General features: G+C 46.4%; 1 protein-coding gene across 6 annotated transcripts; it reads left to right on the top strand.

Annotated features, from left to right (window-relative positions):
- Positions 1-217: 217 nt before the first annotated feature.
- Positions 218-11,085, top strand: LOC119024358 (E3 ubiquitin/ISG15 ligase TRIM25-like). Of its 6 annotated transcripts, none has more exons than XM_037107119.1 (9): positions 218-1,743; positions 2,359-2,454; positions 4,805-4,885; positions 4,985-5,137; positions 5,552-5,711; positions 5,870-5,908; positions 6,543-6,587; positions 7,375-7,449; positions 8,256-11,085. In XM_037107119.1, the coding sequence occupies exons 1-9, from the start codon at positions 976-978 to the stop codon at positions 8,807-8,809; spliced, it is 1,971 nt and encodes a 656-aa protein (XP_036963014.1). In that variant the 5' UTR covers positions 218-975; the 3' UTR covers positions 8,810-11,085. The 6 variants fall into 6 exon arrangements, with proteins under 6 accessions (XP_036963014.1, XP_036963005.1, XP_036962996.1 ...); XM_037107110.1 differs by having other exon boundaries at positions 7,372-7,449; XM_037107101.1 differs by having other exon boundaries at positions 220-1,743; positions 6,534-6,587.
- Positions 11,086-11,576: the final 491 nt, after the last annotated feature.

Below are 11,576 nucleotides of genomic sequence, written 5' to 3'. Positions count from 1 at the left end.
AGACACAATACTGTGTATGTATTGTGATAATTACTAAACATAATGCAGCTGTGTTGTCCCTCGTCCCTGCTGCAAAAACAGCAAAACACCAACAAATAAATTACATTAAAGTATTTTAATGATCAACCATGTCACTGATTTTCATGAACAGCCTTCCGTGCATGTGAAGTGTGACGTCAGCTCAGCTCTGGTCAGTGTGGACTTGTTTCACTGTAATTCCTTGAATGCTTCGTGTAGTTTCAGCTCGTTGCCACCAGAGGACCGTTCAACACGCAGCACTCAGATCTGAGGCTCTGAACAGGCCTCAGTGTTAAAGGTGACATTTCTTTCACATTTCAGTTGATCTTCTCATCACTTTCTGAAATCAGGGAGGGTTAATTTTTCCAGGAAGTCACTTTGAAGGTAAACAACCACTTTTATATCCTCCTGCTGCCTCTTTGGATCGTCACACCCTGGATCATTGCTCTCCTCTGTTTAATATCTTTATTTCTGTAGAATCTGACACCGCTTCACTCAGCTCTTTTTTCTCTTTTACTGCTCATTATCTTGTGTGGCACGTCTTCCTCCAGGTCACCACGGTGGAGAGGAGGTCATGAGGCCCGGGCACCGCTTGGCGATGCCTCGTCCTGCACAGTCGTCCTCCTGCATCCACACACTTTATATATATCACACAAGTTGTGTCAGATATTCTGTCAATGCAACTTGTAAACTGGGATTTTGTTGTTCTGTTCTGCAACATCTACTGCATGTCTGTCCATCCTGGCATCCTCCTCCGCAATGGATTTAATTTTTGATTTTTGACGGTGTCATGTACGTTGAGACCGTTTCATTCCCAGATAAAACTTAATCCTATAACTGCATCATGTGTCTTGTCTTTGAAAATGAAGTTTAGTGAATATTTGGGTGAACTGAACCTTTAAGAGTGATCGATGCCTGTAAGTCGATGCTGAGGGCGCAGAGCCCCGCCTGGCTGTGATGGGCTGGATGACATTGCGGAAGGGTTTTTCCTGGATCCTCACCCCTCCTCTTCACAACAACACACCGGGAGTCAGGACCAGCTTCTTCACCAGCAGGAACCCGGAGTCAACAGGCGGATCAGAACCCATCCGAGCCCCGGAGACGTCCCCCTCCTCCGCCGGAGCGATGGCCCAGGCGAACATCTCGGTGACGGAGAGCCAGTTCAGGTGTCCCGTGTGCCTGGACATCCTGAAGGACCCGGTGTCCACCCCCTGCGGACACACCTACTGCATGTCGTGCATCAACAACTACTGGGACCAGGCTGAGTCGGGCCAGTTCAGCTGCCCGCAGTGCCGGGAGACGTTCAGCCCGCGGCCGGTGCTGCGCAGGAACACGGTGCTCGCCGAGGTCGTCGGCAAACTCAAGCTGAGCGAGATGGTCACGGCTCCGGAGCTGTACCTCGGGGGCGTCGGGGACGTGCCGTGCGACTTCTGCCCGCCGGAGAGCAAGCTGAGGGCGGTCAAGTCGTGCCTGGTGTGCCTGGCGTCCTTCTGCGAGCTCCACGTCCTGCCGCACCGGGAGGTGGGCACGCTGCGGCGGCACAAGCTGGTGGCCGCGGTGGAGAGCCTGGCGGAGCGGCTGTGCGCGCAGCACCGCCTCGGACTGGAGCCCGCGGGCGGAGGCTCCGAGGCGGAGGCCGCGGTGGAGTGGAGCGGGGACTGCCTGCTGTGCGAGGCGGACCAGGAGGAGGTGCACGGTGTGGACGCGCAGAGAGCCAGGAGACAGGTACAGACTCACACCTGAGGGTCTACATCAAGTATTTAAAGTCTGAAAGTCTAAAAACTCTGACTCTTAAACTCTTTGGATTTAAAATAAAACACCATCTCTGATTATTTCACTCATTATGTGAGAGGATCCTCAGACAGCAGCATGAAAACACTCCAGCTGTTGTCATCTGGATTCCCTCTGGACCTCCACACAGGTGTCACAACAAACCCCACCCATCACCTGCTGACTGTTTACCCATGAGTCAACACGGACGTCAGTTCTTCTCAGAAACAGGCAGACTGAACTGAGTCTAATCTGTTCCAATGGGATAACTGCATAAACAAGTGTTTGCTGCATCATATCAAACCTCGTTACTGTCGTCAGCACAGTCAGAAATAAACCAGAGATGGTTATCCGTCCTCATACATCCACCAAGGCCTCCAACAGTCCTGTGTAGTTCAATAAATCCTGTTCTGTTACCTCACAAAACAGTTAAATCCACCAGATCTAGATTTTTATTTGGATCTGCATCAAATCTGCATAAATCCGCACCTGTTGACTACTGATCTCACTGTGATGAAGAAGGTTTTTGAAAGTCTCGTTGTTTGATAATTACGTCTGTGTGTGTTTCAGCTTCAGCTCCAGGAGACTCAGAGGATCATTCAGGAGAGGACGCGAGGTGGAGAGAGAGAGCTGGAGGAGTTTCAGCAGAGCCTGGAGTCCCTGAAGGTGAGAACGACCGGCACACACACGAGGGGACGACTCGTCTTTGGTAGGTGGATGAAGGAAAGAGGGGTGGAGGGAGGTGGATGACGGAAAAAGAGGTCAAGTAGGTGGATGAAGGAAAGAGGGGAGGCAGACGGATGAAGGAAAGAGGGGTGGAGGTAGGTGGTTGATAGAAAGAAGGGTGGAGGTAGCCTCTTCATACTTAATGTTTTCACTGATACATTTGAACTCTGTGGTATTCGAGCTGATGCAGCAGTGTGCGGTGTAGAGAGGTGGAGGTGATGTAGAGAAGTGGAAGTGGTGTAGAGAGGTGGAGGTGGTGTAGAGAGGTGGAGGTGGTGTAGAGAGGCAGTGTAGAGAGGTGGAGGTGATGTAGAGAAGTGGAAGTGGTGTAGAGAGGTGGAGGTGGTCTAGAGAGGCAGTGTAGAGAGGTGGAGGTGGTCTAGAGAGGCAGTGTAGAGAGGTGGAGGTGGTGTAGAGAGGCAGTGTAGAGAGGTGGAGGTGGTCTAGAGAGGCAGTGTAGAGAGGTGGAGGTGGTGTAGAGAGGTGGAGGTGGTGTAGAGAGGTGGAGGTGGTGTAGAGAGGCGGAGGTGGTGTAGAGAGGTGGAGGTGGTGTAGAGAGGTGGAGGCGGTGTAGAGAGGTGGAGGTGGTGTAGAGAGGCGGTGTAGAGAGGTGGAGGTGGTGTAGAGAGGCGGTGTAGAGAGGTGGAGGTGGTGTAGAGAGGTGGAGGTGGTGTAGAGAGATGGAGGAGGAGACAGATGGCCACATGTGGAGGTGCTAAAACCGCTCAGAGCCTCATAAACTAGTCGTAAAGTTTCAAAAATCAATTCTGACGGAGACGGGAAGCTGATGTTGGAGGAGCACCGAGACAGACGGACGGACGGATGGACGGCGAGGACGAGGACGCAGTGAATGAGTTGTTTTGACTTCTTTGAGATATTTCTCAGGTGAAAGAATCTCTTCTAGTGTCGGTGTGAATCACCTGAGAGCTCCACGCTGAGCAGAATCACTCATCAGTCTGTCACATACAGCAGACAGGAGAGTATTATGGTATGTGCTCTGTACAGCACATGAGATAAGGTCCATAAATAAACTTGACTGGAAGCTCAACACACACACACACACACACACACACTCGCCTCACAGGAGCTGTTGTATCAGTTTCCACTGCACGGCTAATTTAAGTTCCAGTTTCTGTGCCGCTCCTTCAGTCTTCCAGGAAAGCCTCCCATGAGCATCCACCTCTCCACCCGTCCAGCGGAGTGGAGGAGAGTATCACCGCTCTAAATTATGAAACTGAACTCCGCCTTTTATCAGATGTTGGATGTTAGTTTTCTGATCTCTGCTGCTCAGCTGTCGTAGGTTCACTCCTGATTTGTTCCTGTAGAGAGATATATTGATCCAGGAGCATCAGCATCAAAGATCAACAAAAACCTTCAGAAAACCTTAAACCTGCAGTGCAGCGTTTTACACAAACTGTCTACGTGCGCCATACTCCTGGCTGCTGTCGCCTACACGTGGATGTAGTACTTTGGTGGAAATGCTTTTTGTGGGCTGCAGTACCCAGAGAGGCCACCGGGCAAAACTGGATCCAGATTGCAGTCGCTGTTTACAGATGTGATGTATGAAGTACCTCAGGGCTCTGATCTTGGCCCTTGGCTCTTTTTCTAAAATGCAGTATGTTTGAGTCACAATAAAATGGCAGCTTTGCTCACATAATCTGACACGATTCCTGTTGGAGGACGCTGGAGACAGTAGCCGTTTTTTATATTGGGCAGCAATCCGCTAATCTGGCCGTCCTTTTTGCAGTTATTTAGACAGAAGGCGGTATATTCGGGGTCTGTTTTGGTCCGCCAGTTTGCCACCTCAGAGGGTAAACTTATTTTGGCCTCCATTGCTATCCAAATCTGAGCTGTCAATGTGCCGGCAACTGCGTGAGATGTGCGGAGGTGTCGATGACGTTCACTGTTGTGTGACCCACAGCTGGGGAGTTTTAAAACCAGGAAACAGCTGATCACAGCAGTCAGTCCATCGCAACTGGACAGCCGCTGAGATCCAGGAGATGCAGCGTCTCCTCGGTCTCTCGTTGTCCATTTGTTGTTGTAGCAGCAAGCTACTAACGGTCGCTACTTTCAAATTAAAAGCCCCCCCGCTAAGAACACAGTTCTAAACTTCAATGGGGTGCAATCTAAAGCTCTTATTTGCTGCAGATGTGCCACCTTTTCCATGTAACAGGGGTTAGTGAAAGTTTCCTGACAGTTTGAACTCTCCGCTCCGCTGCGTCTTTCAGTATTTTGTTCTGCTCTTTATGCCCTTGAACTACTCGTGTGTTTGTTTGTGTTTGTGTTTCAGGTGTCAGCGTCGGCCGTGTTGGAGGACGGTGAAGCTCTGTTTGCAGACATGGCACTGCGCCTGGAGAAAACCAAGGCGGAGGTGAGGAGCAGCCGCCACAGGTAGCAGTAGCTGTAATGCTGCCAGTAGCTGTAGAGAGATGGTACTGATAGCAGTGATTCTCTCTCTCGTCTGTCGTAGGTTCGAGCGAGGCTGGAGGCGAAGGAGCGAGCGGTGGTCGGGAGGGCCGAGCGGGACGTGGAGATGCTGGAGAAGGACCTGGAGGAGCTGAGGAGGAGAGACGAGGAGATCAGTCAGCTTCTGCAAACCGAGGACAACGCACACTTCTTACAGGTGAGGAGGAAACGGAACAACCCCAGGGTAAAAATCCTGAGAATAACAGAAAACAGACAAGACAAAATATATCGCCGGTTTTTAATCCTCTTAATTTGGAAATCTGACATATTATATCTTCCTCCACTCCTCCACATTAGCAGCTCATACATTACAGACCCATTACATCTAATGCATCCTGTCCGACCATAAGAAGTCACCAGAAATGCCCCGGAGAGATTAGACTGCAGACGGAGGGAGAGGGGAGAATGAGTCAGCAGTGACCGGTGGAAAAAGACCGCACGCTGCTGCTTAAGTGCTATTTTAGAGCTCAATTGTACAAGGAATTAAAGGATGGGAGGGAAACAGGGAGTGCTGGCTGTGGATGTGATGCCAGCCTGTATTTTCCACTCTCCATCTCTCTATCCAACCCAGGCGGCTCCTCTGCTATGCGTCGCTCTCACCACCGGTCGGCACTCCAGAGCCCTCAGCCTGCCCACGGAGGCCTTCAGCGGCGCAAGGAGAGCGCTGTGCCACCTCCGCAGCCGCGTGGAGGAGGTCTGCAGGGAGGAGGTGGACAAGATCAGCAGGGCAGGTACGACAGGTGACCTCCGGAGCAGGAAGACGGGTCAATAAAGATGATGTGATATGCTGATAAAGATACCAAAACTCTTGAATATTGCAAATGTTCTGCGTTGAGGAATTAGATGTAAGAAGTCTCAGTTTCATACCATGATCGTTTTTTTCTTTCAGTCAATGAGAACTACGTGTCAGGTGCAGAGTGTGTAAAAGGTAAGCGTGAGAAACGTGATACACAAACACACACACACACACACACACACACACACACACACACACACACACACACACACCCTGTGTGACAGTGTCAAGTCTGAGGTGACCCATTTTTACCAGGCTGCAGGTTTTGACATGACACTTAACACTGCGAGGGACAGTTGGACGGGTTAATTATTCATGTTGAAGAGGACAGGACGATGTCTGATAACAACGCACTCTGGCTCCCGTCCAGATCCGTTCTGATCCGTTCAGTTTGGTATCATTGAGTGATTAGATTCCAGGGAACACAACATTGTTCATGCACTGGTCAGTTTTGAGAGTTTGGGCTGTTTTGCTCCTGTAACATCTTCTTTCAGACGAGTCGATAGGAAGAAAATGTCCAGAATACACATTTTTGAAATGTTTAATTTAATTAGACAGCATTAGATTTGCCCATCCAGACACAAAATGAATAAGCTGGGGGGCACCATGTTGGCTACTTACAATAAATAGTGTCACAATGGTGAGCTGCAGACAGTTTTCAGTGTTTTTTTAATGTTCTTGTTACTATTGTTTTCTGTTTTTAAAAAAAAAAAAAAAAACATATCAAAAACCATTCATATCCTCTTTATGGGGGGAGGTGGTGCAGAGAACTCCAAACCGCAGCAAACACAATCTGCAGGGCAACACGGGGGTAAGTGGAGACATGTGGGCATTTCTTTGGTGAACTGACCCTTTAACTCACACCAGCAGCCGACCTCAGCATGCTAACTAACTAACTAACTAACTAACCAGCAGGCTAATGTATTAACTTTAAAGGAATACTTTAATTTTGGATAACACATTTATTCATTGTCAAATCAGGAGATTTACATCAGTCTCACGTCCGTGGAGTTTCCTGTAAAGATGGAGTTTCATGCTAAGCTAAGCTAACTGTTCACTAGCCCGACCTTTGTATTGAACGGACAGAGGAGTAATGTCGGTCAATAGACAATGTTAAGTGACTCACAGGTCAAACTCTACAGGTCGACTCTGTCATCTAATTCTCATCTAAAAAGCACACAGGTCTATTTCCCAGAATGCCCCACCACTGCTGATAAAGCCACCATGAGTAGGATTTTAAAAGCAGTCCATACTTTGGAGCCATCTGGTGGTGAAATAAATGGACTAAAAGCATCAAATAAAAATGAAAAGATGCTACTTAGATGAAAAACTCTACGCGTGGTGACTTTAGTATTCTGTGCTCATGCTGCATGCTCACAGGGTTGTTGGAGTTTTCTGATTAATACTATTATTAATGAGCTTTATTGGATTCATGGCTTTCTGTTTTTACTAATCAAACATGTTTTGTACACATTTTTTTTCTGCTTTTCTTCCTTAATCATGCTATTTTCTTTTTCTTCTTCACTCCCTGTCTTATGTTTCCTTCCCAAAACTAGTAAATACCAGTCTCTCTTTGTCTCTGTCTTCTTTCTCAGCAGTGCCGGTGTCGTTCCCTCTCTCCTCTTTGTCCCTGCAGCCGGCTGATCAGAGGATGAGGGCGGTCTTCCTCAGGTGTAAGTAACCATCTCTATCCTCTATCGTCGCCCTCTTCTTCTCACATGGACCACCTCTTTGCAAATGTTTCTTTCTTTCCGCTCTGCATCATTTCACCCTCTCTCCACCTCCTTTTTCCATATTCTCTCCACGCTTCCAGTTCAACAGATAATAAAAGAAATCTGAGAGCCCGGTCGGGCTCCTCATCAATGATGGATGGCGATCATATTGTATTTATGACATCCAGGTCCGTCATTAGGACCAGTGTTTTGTCCCGACAGAAACAGGGCAGCTGACAGGATGATGGCATTCAATCACCTTGTCAGGCTTTAATTATTCATCTGGTCAGACGAGGATTAAGGCCGAATGTGTCCTCTGTCCCAACCGTGCCAAAATGTCAACCGAAACACCCGACGGCTCAACGTCTGTTGGTCAGTCTGCGTCCCACGTAACTCTGGGATTTTGCTGTTTCAACTGGAAAATTAAAACGGCAAAGAAATATCTTCAACTTGATTGATTCCAGCGAAGACCTGGTCACGTAGACTGATTTCTCCTCTGTCTTTATTTGCAGTTATGTGATCGTAAGTGTAGGATCACCTCGGATTCATCGTCTGGGAAACATGAAAATTGTGGCAATCCATTTGATAGTTGTTGAGATATTATGCTTATTGATTTGCTGATGGACCAGCATTGCTGTTTCTAGAGCTTCTTTACAAGTTTCCACATATCAAGGCTGTACCTTCAGATTTCTTTTACTCTGTTTGCGACTGTGAAAATCTCAGTTCCTTCCCCATAAACTCTTCTTTGTCTTATTTTCTCTCCCCAGTTTCGAGTCGTCTGTCGTTGGACCCTGATACTGCCCACCCTACCCTGGTCCTCCTCGAGGGGCCCCAGGGTGCCCACTGCGGCGAGGAGCCCCAGTCCTACCCACCTCACCCGCAGCGCTTTGATTCTGTAGCCCAGGTCCTGTGCAGGGAGGGCCAGTTTGGCGGTGCCAGCTACTGGGAGGTGGAGTGGAGGGGCGGGGGATGGGTCGACATCGGCGTCACCTACCGAGGTATCGGACGTAAAGGTGGTGGAAAGCCCTGCCTGCTGGGGCGCAACGAGAACTCCTGGCGTCTGAGGTGCACGCAGGCCGGATACGCTGCCTGGCATGACAACCGTAAGACCACGGTGGCGGCACCGCCCTGCCCCAGAATCGGCGTGTTCCTGGAGCGCCAGAAAGGAGCGCTGTCCTTCTACAGCGTGTCGGACACAGTGGTGCTCCTGCACACCTTTCGGTGCCCGTTCTCTCAGCCGCTGTACCCGGCCTTCCGTCTGGACCTGGACTCCACCCTGCTCATCTGCCCCCATGACGGAGGCAACGGAAACCCGACCTAACACTTCTCCCCGCTCCTCATCCAAAGAACCCTCGTTTAAACACTGCAGGAAAGCGCTGCCCAGTCTGACACATGAAGAGGCTGCTGGTGCAGAAACAACAACGTCAGGAAGAATCATTACAGTCAGGATCACTTTTCTTTTTCCATACATCACTTTTTCCATAGTCTCTCTTTGTGTGTGTGTGTGTGTGTCTCTGCTGAGAAAACCTGATTCTCTTTTTTTCATTTTTGTAACATTCTCTTCTGATCATAAATACCCTTTTGGATCTCGGTCACACTGAGCTATAAAGCATAAATAAATATATTTTTCACAGCATCCATGATGACATGTCATGATAGGAAAAATCACAGAGAAATAAAAGTACATTTAAAAGTATTTAAAGGAGACGTATTATGATTTTTTATTTGTTTTCCTTCTTTCAGTGTTTCATATTTTCTCGTGCATGTAAAAGATCTTGAGAATTGAATAGAAGCTCCTCTCTCCCACAGAAAACAGTGCTCCTTATACGCCTCGTCAGTAGTCACACCTTTAATTCTGTGACTTTGTGACATCACGCTACATCGCGCAGTCACACATTTGCATAGCTTATGCCTAGCAGCTAATAAGAAATGATTGAGCACATCTGCTCAGGCGTGCATGAGCTGACCAATCAGAGCGGAGTACGTAAATGGGAGGAGTCTGAGAAAACTGATGTGTTTAAAGCCTGTAAAACTTTTCTACAAGTAGCTAAAAATAAAATGACGAACTTGAGAATGAGCATAATATTTCTCCTTTAACATGGGCATGCTATCGCAGTGCTGTAATTTTTCGTAGAAACATTATTTTTAATTCAGCTTTTTCCTTTTGTGACATGTAAAAATGTCTCCTGTGAAAAAAGAGCCTGAATCATCTGTTCTCTAATAATCAGTGAGTGGGACAATATCTCTCAGCCTCAGTCAGCCTCACAAAGTATTCACTCTGATTTGTGTTTCATGTTGTTTTCTTCGTACTAGAATTATTTGTAGGTACATTAATGATACATTTTTTTATTTTATACATTGTTCAGTGTCAGAGGGTGGATGTTTATTATACCTTATTGAACTTCCTACAACAACAGGCTGAACATTTAGTACCTACAACTACTTGAATACCCACTGCGAGAGATTTGTTTGTATCCATCTCACTGCCACGTGACATCAGAGACCTCATGTCACCTGCAAAACTGACCTCCGCTCCAGACATCGACTTTATGCTTTCTGTGGTCTTCTCAAGTAGATTCTTGGCAAGAGAGCAACGCTTAATTCAGGTGTTGAACTACCGCAGCTCTTCATTTTTTGATTTCAAGTTCCTGTCAGTGGACTTTTTATCCATATCATATCCATTTTATGTGACTTTATGAATCATTTTCAGTAACAGTAAGGTGAAAAGTGACATTCTAACGCTGTCAGGAAAAACCACGCGAGACTCCACAACCATCCAGTAACATGATCAATGATTTAAGAATATATTACTGTTGTTGCAACACTGGTTTAATTGTGTTTTTCAGAGAAATGTGCTGTGCATGCTTCTTAATCTCATATCCGATCATATATAATCAAGTCCAGTCTTATTATTACCTCATATCCATTCAGTCAAGGTTGAAAAGTTTGATGGTAGCATTACATGGGATAAGTAATCCACCTGCACCGCTAACTGAGCGACCTCCTCCTCCACCTGAACGGATGCCATACTGTAGCCACAGGTTTTTTTTCATGGATTATTTTTTCTACGCCTCATTGGAGTTTTTTGTTTTTTGAACGGTGCTACTATTCCAGAGGACTGTCGATCACCTGACCGAGCACTGTGTGAGGCCTTTAAAACCAAACCGTTAGCAAGGAATCGAGTATTTTAATTCCAAAGATCACACAAGCGCATCGAAATCTTTTATTTGTAAAACATTTTTTGAAGGCTTGTTAAAAAAGTACAGTAAGAATTTTAATAAAAAGTTGTAACAGTTCCACAGGAGCATTTCTTGGAAAGTTATATTTCTGAATTTGCCAACCTTATATTATCAATCCAAAGTAAGAAACACTTTTTCTTTTTTTTTTAATTTTGCCATGAAGTGCATTATTCCACAAACTGTATATTCTTATCTTGTAGCATTTTGTCCACCTGTTTACTCGCTGTACTTCAATTACCGTTAACGTGACTGTAAAACTTGTTGAATGTATGTATGTTGTTGTTGTTGTTGTTGCGTTGCTTTTTCCGAGATGAGTTCATTCCACCTTTACTCACAATAAACTGATCCACTGAGGTCTGAATTTAAAGTGTGAGGGTGTTTTGTTTTGTGGACTGGAAACATTAGTACCAAATGAAACGCAACGTTACCTTGAATTCGACTACGGATTCCTCTGGGTTTGAAAGTTGTTGGCAGTTTAATCATACATTACAGCAAAATAGAGAAGATTTACAATTCAGGAAAAAACAAAAGCAATTGAACAGCCAGGCTAAGGGGATTTGGCGGTGCAAAAGTAACTATACTTGACTTTTCCAACTCACTATATGCAGCAGTTTAAATTTATGTTACTTTTTATTGGGGGACATTACAACCAACAAAACACAAAGAGTATCAGTACAGAACAGTACAGGTGACTTGAATCCTCCCTGTGAAAATGAATAGAATGAACAATAGCTGACTTTAATGATGAATTAAACATGCTGCGGCAGCTTAGCTATAAAACAGTAACGTTTTCTATTTAATTTTGACTAAAGTCTGTGTTTTTTTTTGTTTTTTTTTACCTTTTGCCAG

Source organism: Acanthopagrus latus, chromosome 1 (genome assembly GCF_904848185.1).
Source record: "Acanthopagrus latus isolate v.2019 chromosome 1, fAcaLat1.1, whole genome shotgun sequence".
In the NCBI taxonomy this organism is placed as follows: domain Eukaryota; kingdom Metazoa; phylum Chordata; class Actinopteri; order Spariformes; family Sparidae; genus Acanthopagrus; species Acanthopagrus latus.
This window is presented reverse-complemented; position numbering and strand designations above follow the sequence as displayed.

Coding starts and splice junctions, on each gene's coding strand:
- LOC119024358 (XM_037107093.1), top strand. CDS start 976: ATGGGCTGGATGACATTGCGGAAGGGTTTTTCCTGGATCCTCACCCCT. Junction 1,744..2,358: donor CGCAGAGAGCCAGGAGACAG/GTACAGACTCAC, acceptor TGTGTGTTTCAG/CTTCAGCTCCAGGAGACTCA. Junction 5,712..5,869: donor GGACAAGATCAGCAGGGCAG/GTACGACAGGTG, acceptor TTTTTCTTTCAG/TCAATGAGAACTACGTGTCA.